This window comes from Charadrius vociferus, unplaced genomic scaffold (genome assembly GCF_000708025.1).
Source record: "Charadrius vociferus isolate BGI_N301 unplaced genomic scaffold, ASM70802v2 scaffold1028, whole genome shotgun sequence".
Taxonomy (NCBI): Eukaryota; Metazoa; Chordata; class Aves; order Charadriiformes; family Charadriidae; genus Charadrius; species Charadrius vociferus.
In genome coordinates, this window is record NW_009649564.1 from 126,814 (window position 1) to 144,202 (window position 17,389).

At 53.2% G+C, this 17,389-nt stretch overlaps 1 protein-coding gene across 1 annotated transcript in view; it reads left to right on the plus strand.

Annotated features, from left to right (window-relative positions):
- JPH3 (junctophilin 3) overlaps positions 1-17,389 on the plus strand; it is a 62,087-nt gene that overhangs the window by 25,519 nt on the left and 19,179 nt on the right. The window contains exon 3 of the mRNA XM_009890033.1: positions 13,380-13,504. Coding sequence (XP_009888335.1) covers positions 13,380-13,504 — 125 coding nt within the window. The remainder of the gene's footprint in view (positions 1-13,379; positions 13,505-17,389) is intronic.

Consider the following 17,389-nt stretch of genomic DNA (forward strand, 5'->3'; position numbering starts at 1 on the left):
GAATCCCCTTCCTCCCTGGAGAGAGGCATAAGCAATATCAGAAGCGCAAATGAGATGAAAAACGCAGAGCTGGGCAAAAATATTAAATATTTTCCTTGCTGGTATTCATGAGTATCGCTTCCCAACCGCAGCCAGAGGTTGGGATGTTGGGGAAACCGGCACCGCTGTGGGGGGAGCGCAGCGGCCGGGTTGGGGGGATCTCGGTCCCGCAGTGCTCTCGCGGTGGGTTTGAAAAGCCTCGAGCAATGAGGTTTCTGTCGCCTCCTCCACGCGGGACAAATGACAAGCTGTCGTGGCTTCCTAATCCAGGAAATTAAAGGATTTGACCACAGACCCTGCTAAGCGAATTTCCCCCCTGAAAATCCAAGGGGGATTTAACCCATGGATCCGACCGATTATCCCTTTAAAGTTGTGACTAAGAAAGGTCCCAATTCTTCAGAGTGCTGAGCACCCTAAAATCCCATTGCGGCAGCGATGTGGCTGTGCCCGGTGCTCAGCCTGCTGTCTGGAGACACCATCTTTTCAATTTTATCCCACCTCCACTGCCCCTTTTCAAGGGTGGGCAGAAGCCCTTTGCTACCTGCTCGCTGCCAACTGGGACAGCAGAGCCTCACTGCAACCGTGGCCCAAATCCCCGCCCCGTCTCGTCCCCATGTGTCACCCTCCAGCAACATGGCGCATTATTTGGGGACTGTTGGTTTTCCTGGTTCGGCATGAGGAGCAGCCCACACGGAGGACCAGGCTGGGTGCATCCCCATGGGAGATGGGCAGGTGCCGTTCATGGACCTCGACAGCAGAAGGGAGCACGGGATGAGGCCATTTGGCTTTGCTGAATTCATTCTGCTCAATCAAAGCACGTCTGGTATCCATCCCCAAAGCAAAACCTGCTGGAGATGGGGATCCCAGGCAAGGTTGGGTGAGTGGACACCCCACCACGAAGCATCCTTATGAGCCTCGATGGCTCGATGACACTGCCCTGAACCCTGAACAGCAGTTCCTCGGGGTTGGACTCCCTTACAGAGAAGAAATAGGTTTGTGGACTCAAAGCTGGACATAGTGGTCACCATGGCTGTCCCACAGCCATCTCACTGACTGGTGGTCACAACCAGTCCCCATCTAACACAATAAGATCCCCGTGGAGGTGCAAACAGCTGTGGCAGGTAGCAGCTCTTCCCCAACCCTTTGGTCTTGGGGACAAACCCTCTAGGAAAGCAGTGGCAAAGGCGAGAGCCAGGGATGTTGACGAGAAGGTGCTTTTCCAAGGGGAAGAGGTGTGGGGCAGGATTGGGGCAAGGGTTGGGAGCCCTCCGGCCTCAGTCGTATAAATGGCCTCTCTGGGGAAACAGGCTGCAGCCTTCTCTCCGTTATCTGCCCGCATCTCTCTGCCTGATCCGTCTCTCATCACCGTAGCACGGAGGTGAAGCATAAATAATTAAAAGCCCAGATTCTCTCCTGGCAGAGCCGGGCTCCGAGTCCCTTCCCCTGTTGTACTGCTGGCTGCTTAAGTGGAAATTTTCACGGGCTTTGCCTTGGAGGCAAGGCAGACCTGCAAACCAGGGGCCGTCCGCCGGCCTCGGGGCACGTCGGCGTTTGGGGACCAGAAAAGGCACCCTCCACCCCAGCGGGTCCCCGATGGCAGCATCCCACCTGGAGGATCCCACGGGATGCTCAGGGTGCATTGGGATGAGCAACACCCACCAGCTGAGGATCAAATCCGGGTGCGGGCAGGCAGCGGGGCTGAGCAGGCAAACTGGCGGGCTCATGCATGTCCCCCCCCCATCTTGAGAAGCCTTATGAGAAGTGGGATGTTTGGGGGTGCGGGCTGGCTTTTGGGCTCCTAGGGGCTTAAAACCCCCCGGGCGACAGAGAGGAGAAACCCATACGGGCAGCAGGGATGAGGAAAGCGGCTCCTTCTTGGTGGGCTCAGAAGTTTGAGGCAGGCAGGAGGTGCTCGTTGCTGTGGCAACCGGGATGATATATTTTATTTCCCACCCCCACCCCCCCAAACCGGTCGGCAGGGCTGCGGCCGGCACTCGCACCGCAGAGGGGTCTGCCCACCCCTGCCTGTCCGCCCAGGGCTGAACACAGTCCCGCAGGCACCCCCAGCCCCTCTCCCTCCTGTCTGCACCCACCGGGGTTGGGGAGGTGGTGGGGGACCCGGCGACATGGGCCACGGGGTCGGGTCAGCCTCAGGCAGTGCTCAAAACAACCAGAAAATTCACCAAACACTCCTGTCGCCTCCATCCCTCCCCACGGGGATCTGAGCTGCAGAGACCGGTGACAGCATCTGGCACCGAACACGTTCCTGCAGCATTTTAGCATCTGATGTTGCTTTTAGTAGGGCCGATTTGGTGGGGACCGTTTCCAGCTGAGATTTCTGTGCAGGTCTACGTCTGACCAACCTCTGCGCAGGGCTCAGCTGCACCGGGGGATGGTGGTGCCCTGTGTTTGGGGCACGGCCAGGCAAGGTCCTCGTCCCCACTCGGCATCTTCCAGGGTGGTGTTAAGCAGTGGGGTTAAGGGGGTGCTGCCTGTGGCATGCTTTCCTTGGGGAGCATTTTTGTTCTGGGTTGGCGTTTTCTCAACATTCCTGGGGATTGCTGGTGTGCAGAGGCGGGGGCTGGAGGTGGCCGTGGGGGATGGAGATGGTGCTGCCATGTCCCGCGCATGGCTGTCTCCAACCAGCTGCTGTGGGTCCCGTTGCCCCTTACAGGAAGGAGAAGCTTCCCCATGGTCCGTCCTGGTGAGGCCGAATGTGGCAAGGGGTGCACTGAGCAGTGCCCGTCTCCAGTATCTCGCTCCAGGTGGGAATCAGCCTCCTCCCAGCAGTGTGGAGCAAGACATGGATGTTTTTGCTTTCCGAGCATCTCTTATGGCCCTGGTGGTAGAAATGCATTTTTCCATCACTTAGAGGACCAAACGGTTTTAACGCATCCCTTAGACCCCTGTCACATCCCCCAGAAAAGAGTCCTGTACTCCAACCCCACAGGGCTGGTGGTGGCAGAGAAGTCCTGGAGGGCGAGGCTGGATACCAACCACCTCTCCTCCAACAGCTGGAGAGCATCCGTCAGCGCTCCTCAGGCCATTTCAACTTCATATCTTGGCCCGAGTCCAGACCGTGCTGGAATTAAAATATTAAGTTCAGCTAAATGAGTTTGTCGTTGACTCTGGATAAGGTCTTTTTGCAGTTTGCTCTGGACTGGGCTGTGTTTTGCTGTTGGGTGTTGGCTGGTTAAAACGGTGCATGGCCAGAGGTACGTCACGGATTGTCCCTGTCCATCAGCCCATCACCAGGGATAAGGAGGACCATGAGCTCAGTGTTGTGCTGTCTCTTTCAGGCTTTTGTGGCTCCAACAGCACACACACACAAAAAAAAAAAAATTGCCTGGAAAATTGGTTTGCCAAATGTCTGTTTTGCTTGAGGTGACCAAAACTTGGCAAATTTCCAGAGCGTTTCATCCAAAATCCAAACAGGGTGAAGGGTCAGGGAAGGAAAAAAAGACTTTTCCTTCTGGTTCTGTTGTGCTTTGCTTCAGAATTTGGGTTGACTCATTCTTTTTTAGGTATCAAAATGAAACTGAAATTAGATGGACAGATCTGCTTTGCTTCCTTGTCATGGCCTCCCTCACCTGGAGTTTTTTTGTTTGAACACCCCAAATTCTCTCATTCTGAGCACTTTTCCCTTGGCTGTAGGGAAGAGCCCTTAATGATTCCCAAAGGGCCGGGCTGTGCCGATGGCTCCTCGAAGGGATTTGAAGGCTTCCCTGGAGGCAGACCAGAGGCTCTCTCGGCTCCCTTCACCCATGGCCTGGTTGAGGTTCTCTCTCTGTGCTGCATTTTTCGCCTTTGGCATTCAGGTTTCCACTCCACTTTTCATCTCGTGCGCGGCATCAGCCAAGCGAGGAGGTCGGTGTGAAAAATGGGGAGGAATGGGCTGTTTTGGGGAACCTTCTGGTGATGAGTGATGGAGGCCAGGGTGGGATGCTGATGTTCCACCAGATCCTCCACCTTTTGACCTGCAGCCTGGGGCGGGTCATGGCAGGAGGAGGTACCCAGAGTCCACACCGAGCCAGGCTTTTTCTAACAGCCTTCATCCATCCCGCAAAGATTGCTCCAAATTTGTGGCTGGACTGGGGATGATCATGTCCTGACCACATCTCTACCTTCCTCTCCTCAATAAATCCAGGAGGATGGATAAGGTTACACCAAGCCACCTCTCCAGACCCACCATGGTCAAGCCTCCCACCAAAAACCTGGCATTTCCCCAGCCTAACGAGCAGGGTTTTGGTGGTGCCACCTTCAGAGCCAGCCTTGCCCGGAGACAGGGCGATGCAACCGGAATGCGGGATCCAGCCTGAAGTCATTACAGTCAGCAGCATGTACAGCCAAACTCAACGCTACACATGTCCAAACAGGCTGAGTTATGGCTGCTCGGGGAGCTATAACTCGGCCTGTTGTGCATTTAAAAATCTCCACCCGAATGCGGCATTGATGTAGGGCTTTTCTGCTGTTCTGTTTTTTGCATTTAATACAGACAGTGTAGATCTGCAGTGTGCAAATGATCCAGCGCTGCCCAGGTTCCTTGGAGATTTTGTGCCTTCACTTGCTTTTTCTTTGGCTTTTTCTTCTTCTTTATTTTTTTTTCTCTTTTCCAGGGGTTGTTAGTGATTTCTTCCAACCTGTTTTGCCTCCTGCCTGAATGTGGCAGGATCGTTTGTAATGCGCTATTTTTGCACAGAGTTAGAGGAGCGTTTGTGGCGTGGTTGTGCCTTTGGGACGTGTGCGTGGAGGGCTGTCTGCCGGCACTCCGCGAGAGCCGGGGATGGAGAGGGGGACGTCAGTGTTTCCCATTTCCTCTCGCACTGTCCAAACGGGCAGTCACCTTTTCCATTATGTGCACCGCAATTATCCAGTAAAATCGTGGAAACCCGGCCCCATCCAAACCATGACAGCTGGAAAGCAGGCAGCATCCCCCCCTGCTCACTGCCTTCCCTTCCTTGAAGCACGCTCTTCCCAAACCCTGCTCCAAGCGGGTTCCCGCAGGTTTTGCACCACCACCCATCGCTTTCCAGAAGATAATCACGCTCCCGGCATCACTGCAGTTATCACATGCCTTCCCCAATTTATAAGAAAAATGGAAACTCCATCCCCAGAGCTGGAGTTTGCTCTTGCTGCCTCCGTGTCTGATTTGGAGCGGGGACTGCCCCGAGGTGGGCAGCACCTTGCCCTACCGCTGCCGTGTTTGAGCCAGCAAAGTGCCAGGTCCAGAGCAAGGCCAAACCTGTCTCCTTTGGTCAATCAGGCTGGGGTGGAGGTGAGGACGGTGGCATCAAAGCTGTCCTTCTTCCGTGGCAAAGCCCGGCTCCTGCCTGCGGGTCTGGGCTGGCAGGCACCGAAACACCGGGACGGGCAGGTACTGTCTGGCTCCGTCGCTCACCTGCGTCCTCCGTAGCTTCATTACAAGTGACAGATGGCAGGAGATGAGACTCCCTCTCCAGATGTTAATTATCTTGCAAGCTGTAAATAACATCTCAGGGCAACCTGCGCATCGTCTCAGGTGCAAAAGACCCATCAGCTTTGCCCTTGCTGGGGGGGGGCAAAAAATTAGAGGGAAGGAAACCCCCTGGGAGGGAAATAGACAGGTCTGCCTGGATCTGCTTGTTCTGCGTGTCCTTTGGGCGGAGAAGGATGCTGGCAGCATCCCGGCTAACGGTGGCAGATGTGCCTTTGGGTACCAGCCCCGCCTGGCCCAGCCCTTTGAAGTCGATGGAGTTTGATTTGCTTGTGCCAGGGCTGGCACTGTTTAGCAACGAGAGGGATAAAAGAGACAAATCCGAGCAGCCCCATAACTATTTGGGATGATGACGGCAATAAGGTGAGCTGGAGACGATCACGGCGTCACAGCCCTTCGGTCGCTCTCGTCCTTCTCCATCAGGAAGGACCCAACTCAGGGTCCCGGAGGATGTGCGGGGATGGGAGCAACCAAGACGGTCGCTGCCTGCTGCGGGCTGTGGTTTGGGCCAAGTTTCTCCCAGGATTTTGGGGACATTATTTTTGATAGTGGCCCATCCCTGTCCCCCAAGTCACTGTGACTTTGCACCGTTACGAGTCGTGAATTCAGTTCTCCAGCAAAACTCATTTTGTCTACTTAAAGGCAGGGCACAAGGCAGAAGGACACAGACTGGGATTTTTTTTTTTCCCCCTTACTCAGATAGAAAAAATGGTATTTCGGTGCAAAATGGCAAATGATGCCTTGGTGAATTCGCTCTCCCTTTGTAAGCTCCAAAAATATAAAGGTAGAGGAGAATCTGGCACAGGTGCCTGGAGCAACGAGCTAAATGGGAACTGGCTCCATCCCCGTTTCCATGAATTTCGGAGACCTCATGCATGCCGTGCCCCAGCTGGGACTTGGGCACCTGCTCTCCGCAAGGTCTCCCAGCTGGCTGGGGAACGGTTTCCCCCTGTAAAGTTACATTTCCCAGTGTAAAACCACAGGGAAACTCAGATTTGGGCTTTTTGACCACAACATTTCCATGTTCCTTTGTATTTCGCTTTCTTGGGCAATAACAAGTGCATGCATGGAGGTATTTTTTTCAGGATTAAAGGGTTTGACTTTTTTTTTTTTTTAATTTAGAACTTTTCTCTCGAAATGTGACTTTCAGAGCAATTTTTTGCAGAGACTGCAATAACCACCCCTTCTGCCCTGTGCCATCCCAGCCGTCCCCATCCCTTCCCTCTTGCTGTATCGCTGATGGGAGGTTTCCCGCTCCTCCGCCCGGTGCTCATTGCTCCCCACCGGTACACAGAGCTCAGGCAGGGGTGATCCATCCTCCCACCCCAAAATCTCCATCCAGAGCCGGGAGGTCTGGCAGTGGGCACGGGGGAAACCAGGCTTTCTCTTTGCTATGCGCAGCGCCTGCTTTCTGTCTGGCTGCAAAGAGCCCGAGCAGACGTTTTCGGCTGCATTACGTCATGTCAGAGGTCACATTAGCTGCTTTTTTGTCTTGATTAAGAATTCCAGCGATGGGGAGTGGGGTGGGGGGGTGTGCGGAGGAAAAAGCAGACGGAGGAAGCGGGCAAGGCAAATATGCTTGCGATAAGCAGGTAAATGGGAATTTATGCACAGATAGCTAATTGGTGTGTCTAATATTCCACCCCCTGAGTACCGGCACTGTATTACTGCCTTCACAAATCACTCAAGGCGAGCCTAGTGCAATAACAACCAAGCCAGGAGAGCTGTGAAAAGAGTCAAGCTGGAATTAAGAGTGGGTTTTATCGGGGCAATAAATGCCAGATAGGGAAAATAACAAACAGGTTGTTAATTGCTGCCATCTCCCCACTCCCTGAAGGAAATGTCTAGACAGAGCCTGGCCCTGGGTCGCGCCTACCCCGGCCCTTGCAGTCAGGTTATCACATTGGTCTTTTGGGGGCCCGGAGCGGTGCCGGATGCGGGATGCTGTTCCCGGTGAAGGCTGCCGAGCCGAAGCCCATGCCAGGGGCAAAAGGAGGCAGGATGGGATCTGCAGCTCTCCCCAGCTCTGCCCTAAATCAGAGATGCTCCCGCAGAGGTAGAAGCCAGACAGTCTGCAGCGGCTATTAATAATTCAGTCCCAATTTGTCCCATCTAGGAGAGCGGGAAGACCGGCCAAGCCGCCCCTCCTGGCAGGCAGGGTTTGAGATGCTGCCCCGAGCAGGCAGAGCTTCTCATCCCTCCCTGGTTGCAGCTATGGATCCCACGCCGGCAGGGTGGGGAGCTGGACGTGCCTCTCCTTCCCTGCGGGGTGTGGAGCCATCGGATAGCCTTGGGAGAGGGTTGTGTGGGCGCTCACCCTCTCCCCTCCGCTCTGGGGTTGGGTTACTGCCATCCATCACTCAGGGACTTTTGCTTTCTTGGTGTGTCTCAGCTCGATGCAATTAGGGCCAGATCCTGCTCTCTGCTGTGCCGGGGGGGAGCGTAAAATAACGCCTGGCGAGTCAACACAGTTAAGGGGCTGGCGCTCGTGCAAGCCTGATGTTTGCACATGGGGTGGTTGGACCGAAAATCTCCTTTTCCTCACCCTGTCCAGCCTTCTCCTCCCAGGGCTAAGTGCATCCCGATGCGTCCCGGTGCACCCCTGAGCCAGCCCGGCTGCTTTTCAAGAGCAAAACGGAGCCGGGGTTGGAGGGGAGAGCAAAGCACCCCGTCTTAAATGCCCTGCGAACGCGCTCTCTGAATTTTTCCTGAAGTATTTCCTTGCAGCTGGTGTATGTTTTAATTGAGTTTTGCCATTTGAAAGTTACATGAACCTCCGTAAGGGAGGGAGAAAACATTCCTCCTCTAGGAAGCTAAAGATGCATTTAAAAAAACAAAACAACAAAAAAACAAATCAAACCAAAACAAAAAAAGGCAAAAGCTGCCTGATTACATATTGACCTGAGAGACAAAGTGAATCCAATGGAGCCAGTCTGGCCCCTGAGGAAAACTTGAGGCTGTTGATTATGTCCCAGGATGAGCTCTCTGGCTGCTTAACTCCATCCTCGCCGCCCGTGAGTGCCTACGAGCCAGCACCGCTCATCTGCAGAAGTGAAGCCTTCAGCGAAGGCGGCACATGGCGAGTTTCCATGTTTTCCATGAAAATGTGGACTGCGGGCTTTGCTCCTTTTATATGGTGGGAGGAGTTTAAAAAGTTGCATGGAAGAAGGCTTTAATAATAGTTTTAACAATTTTCTTTTGATGTCCTCTTTCTTGCTTCGCTTCTAAGGTCCGGACAGTTAGATCAGCCTGTCTGTCACTCCAGCCCCTCCATCTGGGCTAAGACAATGCAAAACAAGGGGGAGAAGACAGCAAACCCCTTTGTATTTACCAGGAGCTGTATTTTTTGAGCTCCCTTTGCAGGAGGGTTGATTTGTAGGAGTGTAGGCAATATAGAAAAGATGAAGACCTCAGTACTGAGTAAAGGGTTTAGGGCTTGTTGCCGTCTCGTGTGTGCTCCAGTCAAGGAGCTGGGACTATCTGGAGAGCTCAGTGGAGGTTTCCATCACCTCTCGGCATGGGAAGGAGGAGGGCCGGGGATCTCCATCCCTGCAGCAGGATCCCAACAAACACGAGCAATAAAGCAGTGGTTTTGCACTCCCCTCTCAAGCCTAAATCCCACTGAGGAGGTGATCCCTCGGCCGAGCTTTGAGTTCATGGGAACATCAGAGAAGCAAGAAGTTTGCTTACAGAAGAACGGAAATCCCCCGGCAAGAGCTGCCATGTGAATTTTGGAAAACAGACTTTCTTTTCCAGAAACTTTGCCCATATGATGCTTTTTTGCATTTAAACCACGAATGATGTGGATTTCCCCCTGTGTCCAGCACACAGCTTACTTGGTCCCCAGACATCCTTTTGCTCAAAGAGTCTGTTACCTATTTTTATCGAAAGAACCTGTTGCTCATATGGGAATGCAAGAAAAAAAAGGGAACAAGGATGGTGGGTCCCTCATCTGGTTCCACCTCGCTCTTTGCACTACCACTGCGCTCAAAGAAGGTTGGATGGAGGTGAAGGACTCGGAAATGAAACAGGTTTCTTGCGACAGCGGGTGCCACCCCCGCAATTACAGACATCGCACTTACGAGTCCTGAACAGACCCGTCTCCATTCAGAAATGGTTCTGGGGGTCTGTAAACTTGCTCTCATTTCCAGCCTAATTTTTAAGCAGTTGTCCCACTTGTTCTCCTACCAAAGTGGTCCACGAACGTAAACACCCCTCAAGCCTTGCCTGGTTTTAATTTTGCTTTTTTTTCTTCCTGAGACCATCAGGTGCCACAGATTTTGCTGAGAACTCCCCCTTTTTTGGCTAAGCCGGCCCCGAGCATCGGATTTGCGGCAGAAGCTCCTCGCTCATGCAAAACCAGGCCAGAGTTGCTGTTGGCATTCCTAAAAAGCCAAGTTCTTCCTTTCAAATCAGTTTATTCCAGCTTCTTATAGATTAGCCGGAGCTGATAAACTTGGCATTATGAACCACTCCCAGGTATTATCCCTTCTCCTGTCAGTCCTGGCCAAATCGCAAGAGATCTGCAAAGATTTATAGAAATCTGTTTGGTTGTGATTTTTCCCTGCCTCCTGCCAGCTCTTCTTGCCAGTTTGACCACTTGCCCGGTCATCCTCCGAGAAGAGTGAGTCAGCTGGGTGAAAAATTAATAAATAAAATATCCCAAACCAGTCCCAGCATGGACTCTCTGCCCCAACCCAAACCGGACCCTTGGGTCTCAAGAGCTATAAACCGCCCCCGTCATCACCCCTCTGGCTCTTCCCAGCCCCATCCTTGCCGAAACACCCTTCCCCAGTTCAGCTTGGGTGGTGAAGTGCACTAAAAGGAGATTTAGAGGTTGTACTCATCCTCAAAAGTCCCTCTGCGCTTGCATGTGCTGATGTACAGAGAGCACCAGCCACCTCCATCACCCTGGGATGCATCGCTCCTCCTCCCCAGTGGTCCCTTGATGGCAGGAAAAAAAAACAGTTGGGCACCTTCAAGCTGATGTGCAACATTTAATCAGCTCAGACAAGATGAGAGGGGCACCATGCTCTTGCTTTCGTCTGGTGGGCTTGTTATGGGATGGAGGAGACCGCAGGAGGTAGCAACGGAGCGATGCAAGAGGATCTGTTTAATTCCTCCCACCCCTGAGCATCCCCAGCCTCCTCCTCCAGCTGTGATGAATCCATAGGGAAGGATCCAGCCTTACTTTGACTGTGGTTTCCAGGATGGCATCTCTCTTTGGGAAAGATTTATGGCAGCGCTTATGGCAGGACCAGAAGAGTGATTAGATCGGGCCCCGTCTATGTGTCAGGGCGAAAGACCCGCTCTACAAGGAAATAAACTCAAGCAATTAACCGGGGAATTAAGATTTAGTGCACGCTACAAGCAGCAGGCATGTATAAAGGAGACAGCTGTTAAATTTAGTATGTGACAAAGTCCTGCGAACACTAACTGGATTACTTGCATTTATTTGGGAATACTTATGTATTTTATTATGCAACGTATAGATCACCATAATTCTGCTTTTCACTCCGACGGCGCCTCTCCTCCAAGCATCTTAGAGAGCATTACAAACAATTAAGCCTGCCTGCGCCTCTGCGCAACGCTCAACGTTATATCCGCTTTGTGGGTTTTGAGTATGTTTTAGATCGGAGATGGCTTAATTAGCGTGATTGATTTTTAACTCTTTCTGTGCCAAAACCACCAGTTGCTGCTCTTCCTGGGCTGATCGTGGAGTCTGTGGGGATGAACTTGCCCAGAAGTCGCTGGAGTGAGTTTTCCAGGGACGGAAAACCATCCATCCGCCAGCGGTGGTGATTTTGACCTATTTTGGTAAAATAAGGGGAGGTGATGAACGCTGGAGAGGGGAGCATGGCTTGCGTGGTGGCTCCATGTATGCTTTTCCCGTGTAACCTCCTGCTCTGCAGACACCTCCGTGTGTCCCCAGGACCCTTGGAAGTGGCACAAGCCGCTTTTCAGTGCTTCCAACCTCCTCCCCAGCAAGAAGTGACAAATAACTGCCTCCAGTTGCATCTCCGGGGAGGAGTTTAGGGAGGCAGCGTGTAATCCTGCCTGCTGAGTTTGGTCCAGACGCCATCAGACATTATTAATCCTTTGTATCAGGCCAGTGGGGACCGCTGCTCTATAAATGTGCTGCAGTATGGGAGGGACAGTCCCTTCCCTGAATGGTTTTCAGTCTGAGGAGACAGCAGAGGGATAGACGGATGGAGGATCTTTGGGAGCCAATATTCAGACCACTGAGATGCTCCCGTGGAAGATTCCAGCCGTTCTTGGCACCGGGGTGGTTTAATCGGTGGGTCTGACAGCCCAGCCTTTCCCACTGACCATGTTTGTGCCAAAAACGGGAGCATTTTGCGCCTCCTCTCCCAGCAGTTTGCTGCAGCTCCTGCTCAGAGCATCCCTGCTCCTCCTGAAAGACCTGTACTGGGATACCTGCCAGGGGATGGGGCTGTAAGATGCTTGTCCACTCCTCCAACCCTGCACGAGTGTTGAGCGGGATGAGCACTGGACCCAGGGTGGGCAAAAAAAAACATTAAAAAATTTTTTTTGGCTGCATCGGTCATGGAGGACCTGCGGGACCTGCAACAGCATCACCACAGCCCCTCCACCACCTTCAGTAGCTCTGGAACAGCTCGTATCCGCTCCCGCAGCTACTCCAAAGCAGCCAATTTATATAAATAAAGCACTTATTAGAGCAGAGACAACTTGTCAGCACTTGAAAACAAGTGACAGGTCGGCTCTGGGAGCAGAAACCAGGCGTCTCGCCCGGGCTCGGAGAGGTGACCGCGCACAGGCACACGCACAGCCGGTTTCGTATCCCCGGCTTGTGCCGCACGATGCAACACCAGGCACATTACTAGCCCTATTTTCCATTTATAGGAGCCTGTCAGAAATGGCACTCCTCTCTGAGCAGATGTCGAAAAATTAGAGGGAATTCAGAGAGCAGCAGAAAAAAAAAAAAAAAAAAAAAGAAAGATTAAACGAGATGGAGGGCCTGATTTTGGAGGGAAAAGAAATCAACCGAGCTATTTATAACGCTGCCCGCACCAGGGTGGGTTGGAACAGGCATTTTTTTTAAAGTGCCTCGATAGCTCAGCTAAGGGGAAGGGGCAAACCGGCCTCCGAAGGATGCTCGCAGGAATGGTGCAGAGGGGCTGTAGAAAAGGGTGTAAATCCTGAGCGACGGGATGAAATACCATCGAACGCGAGTGACTGGGGAATCGCCGCTAACGGGTGAGTGCAGGGGACAGTCTTTCATCCAGAGTGAAAAAAAAAATGCCCTGATAAAGATGTGTTAAGGGGTGGTAGAGGCAGTTCTGATGGCAAGCCCCCACTCCTACCGCTGCTCTCGGTGACAAAGCACGCTTGTATTTACATCCCGCATTTTACGCAAAATGTGGCGGCGGTAGTGAAAATCTTTGCTTTTTTCATCCGAAAGCAAATGTTTTTGGTTAAAAAAACCCCACCGGCTTTAAATTCAGGTCTTCAGCCCCAGCGGCTCGCGGAAGGTGCACGCAGAGGTTGCTGCAGATGGGATGCTGGTGTCCCCTGCAGAGGGATGTGTGATGGAGGGGACCAGCCTGCTTCGGGGTGATGCATCCCCGGGGGCACAAAGCATCTTGCCCTTATTTCCAAATCACCTGGGTGATTTTCAGACTGAGAAGCAGTTCACGAACATGTTATCGATGTATCGTCCCCCATTCCCCAACGAGCCCCAGCTCCCGGTGGTGACTTCTCCATCGCGGCCGAGGCGGGGGGTCGGGGCTAAAGGGTTTCGTGGGGGCAATCTGGGTTTCTCCGTGCCGTGGTCTGCAGAGGGAAGCTGCCTAACGTGGTCCTTGTCTCTCTGGTTGCCTTGCAGGACCTCTCACTCCAGGGCCAAGGCGGAGGCGGCTGTGACGGCGGCACAGAAAGCTCAGGAGGAAGCGCGGATTGCCAGGATCACTGCCAAAGAGTTTTCGCCTTCCTTCCAGCACAGGGAAAACGGTCAGTGCGTGCCGCCATGCCGGCCGGCCCCGTGGACGCAGCTTTCTCCCCATGCCGCTCTCTGCCCGACTTGTTTGGCCCAAAACCCCCCAAAAATGAGCCCTGTGCAGAGGCTTGGTCTGTGCCCGCAGGTCCTGGTCCTCACCAGGACCCTTAGGGTGGGAAACCGCCCCGTAACACCAGCTTTTGGAGGTTTTAGCACAAGGCTTCCAATATTCAACACTTCCACCCTGTTCAATCCAGTCATTGCAGGGATCTCCTCTTTTCACACCAAAGCACCCCCATTTTTTTAATTCGTAGTCCTTGATGGTTGCACAGAAAAAAAATCCAGCAAGAGATCTGAAAGCAAAATGCAAACAGAAATGATCCCGGCAGCAGTCGCTGATTTTACCCCCGTGGCTTTCATGGTTCATGATTTCTTTTGAACGCTCGGGCTTGCAGAGCTGGGGCGGCACGCAGAGGTACCTCATCCTTCGCTTGGGCGTGCAAATCAGTCACGTACGCGTGCAAAGGTGATGGGGAAAGGCACAGTTGAAGTTCGCTCGGCGGATCTTCCTTCCCTCCATCATCTTTGACATTTCTTGCTGGTTTGTCCAAATTTTTGCTTATTGATGAGAGGCTCGGGATGAGCAAAGGCTCAGGGAGGAGGAAGCCAAAGTGAAGCCGCGGTCGGACAGGGGTCTGCAACCAGCGGGCGCACGGGGAGGATTCGCCCCGTGAAGGCTGTGCCTATCCAGGAGCGAGAGAGGCTGCGGCGAGTGGGAGTGGAAAGCTCCAAGTCCCCACAGCCATAATTAACATAGTAATTAATATATGTGAATGGGTTTATTCAAAAGTTTTCCTGCACTGAACCCTCATTAGGAGGCGTCTATCATTATTTTCTCCCCCTTCCAGCTCTCTAACTGAAGATTACTCATTCGGCTTAATTGCTCCAGGGGCTGGTGCCGGTGACTCATGTCGGCGGTGCCCGTTCCCCGAGGCTGGGGAAAAGGGATCGTTGCATCTTTTGGACCAGCCAGCCCATGCACGAGTCCTCACTTAACCGAGGCTGCGGGGGCGGCCGGGGGCATCCCACGGCTCGGCAGCGATGAGCCAGATGGGGGTTTGAGGTCTGGCTCCAGCTATGAACCTGCCTGAGCTGCGGTGGTGCGTGCAGCAAACCCCATCCAGGACACAGCCACCTGCGGGTGGGCATTTTGGGGGCCCAGAGCACGCAGGACCCCTCGCAGCCAAGCCCCGCACAGCTGGAAGAAGGCACAGCCCTGTTCAAACCCCCCTCTGCATTTCTCCTCCTGCAGAGGTCCAATTTGTGTATCGGAGATGTGAGCTTTTTTCGCAGGGCTGCGCAGTCCCAGGGGCTTCTTCAGCCCTCAGATATTCCTCATCTCCATTTCCTCTTGCCAAGACACTTTGCTGTTTTAAATCACCTCTCAAAAAGATATTTTTAGGTAATGCATTTTTTACTAGTTTCTAGACGGGGACACGGTGCTTGACTTGTGTTGGGGCTCGTGTTTCTGGTGCTCACGTCTGGGTGGGTTGTGTGTGTGCAAACCAAGACGTGTCGGGAAACCTGGGAAACCAAGTCAGGCAGATAATAGCTGCGAGCGGCCGTGCCACCCCACGGACCCCGTAACCCCAGGCTGCAAAGGGCTGGTGGTGGTGTGGTGGCTGACTGGGGGGAGCATCCCTGGTGGCCAGGGATGGGGTGAGCTCCCACCGCACTGCCCGGCGTTGCAGGGGCTGTAGGTGCTGTGCCCACCTCGCACAGTGCTGCAGGCGCTGCTTGCCGCCTCGCACAGACCTAGTGGGTGCTGGATGCCCCCCCCAGCCATCCTGGCCCCAAGCATCCCCACAGCACAGCCCCTGTTTGAATACACACAGACTCCGGACCAGCAGGCACCAGCGCCATCAACCACATCACAGCAGTGCCACAAGACCTTTACCTGGAAAAAAAAAAACCAAAATATCCCTGCTCGGTACCCTGCATCACCCTCTCCCCTGTGGTTTTCCATCTCTGTCTGCCAGGGGGGATCTTCCATGTCCCCATCACACTCGCTGCGGTTGTGCCTCCCCGGTTCCTGGCTCTGCCAGACACTCCTGGCCATGGCTGCTAGCGGGGTCAGCTGATGGGCTGGATGAAGTGACTCCACCGAGGTGATGGCAGTACATTGGTGGCAGATGCAGGAGCTCAGCACCATTCCCGAATCCCATATGTGTGTCCTGAGGGGCACTGCAGTGCCTGTGGGCACGTGCATGGCTCTGAAGATGCTGCAGCCGGGCACGGCTGCCTCAGTCATCCTGCTGGAAATCCAGATTTGGTGCTCTGCATCCTCCTTCGCGCTCTCACAACCGTTCTTCCAGGAACATCACGTGCTCCGTGACTAATTTTAGCTCAGAATAATTGTTGCACATCCTCGGGTGTCGAAAGCCGGCAAGACGGCACCGTGCATCTGTCAAGTTCCTCCGCAAGGAAATTCCTGCATCCCTGCAGGGTACCAGGGCTGGAGGGGTGGCTGTGCCCCAGCATCATCCCGGCTCATCCACGAGCCCCAGCCAGGGCATGCAAAACTCAGGGAATTTACCTGTGGAGAAGCAGAATTAGCTCAGCTCATTACAGGTCTGGGTGGAAAAGATTTAGGACAAGAGGGAGCTTAATACCGTGGTCCCTGGTGTGGGGCTCTGGGGCAAGGATGCTGGAGCATCATTGGGCTTTATCACCTCCATCATGGGGCTCAGGGGACCAGGGAGGATTGGGGTTGGAGCTAAGGTGCAGGAGCGGCGAGTGTAGCAAGGCTGTGTCTGGTTGTGTCGTTGGAGATGGGCTTTGGAGTTGTCAGAGCTGGTGGGAGGTTTGTAAGACCCTGCACCTCCAACCTGAGACAAACTGGGACACCCCAAGTCTTGGGTGAGCCCGTTTCGATAGGTGGCTTTACATCTTTCTCATATGAAGCTTTTTATTCCCTCCCTGCCTCAGTTTCCCATCTTTGATATTGGAGGGTGGCTGGAACAAGAACATCTCAACAACAGCCGCAAAATCAGTCTGTATTTTTCCCCAGAGACAGCTACTCTGTGTGAAAACGGAGGAGGTGAACTCCACCTCCCTCTTCACTACAGTTTCCTATCAGTATGAGGAGTGCTCAGGGGCCCCAGATAAATCCCGGGAGGTTCAGTCTCCCACAGACAAACAGGAACACAGGGAACAAATTAAGGCTGAACTATCTGAGTATTGTCCCAAAACACGAACAGAATTTTCTGTGGCAAATAATACAAAAAAACCCAAACCTGACAGTCATCAGAAGACCAATTCCCATCGAGAAAGTGCTTCTGTAGGAAATTTCCAAGCAGCCTTGGTACTATTTACCTCCCCTGCAAGTGCTTCGATGGGGACATCCGTCCCCACGCTCCCGGCATCCCCCGCATGTATCCAGACCACGGTGCGGTGGGACGCGGGGACGGCTGCGGGCGAAGGCACATCCCGGTGGCAGCAGCTCCCCAAGAAGATGCGATAGAGAAAATTACTCAGCAGAAGTGGAGAGATTAGAGCAGGCGCTTCAGAGCATTTATTTTTAAATCATGGTAAGAAATTGAGTTCTTCCTTTTTGAGACTCATTTCTTGTCTAGCCATAGCAATTGCAATTAGATGCGTTTCAGGGGCATTAGGCAGTTAATATATTTATCAAATTATTCACGTAATTTAGCATGCCTTTAGCTGGGAACAACTGTGCCTTGAGAGGGTAAAATGAGAATTAACCACTATTATCTTGCACCCCCCTTGAAATAATTCGGTGTTTCATCCATGATTAATAAGTTGCAGTTTTTTCTAATCGTCTGGAGAAGCGACGTGTTTCTTGCCAGCTGGTCACCTCCAGCAGAAGACACTCAACC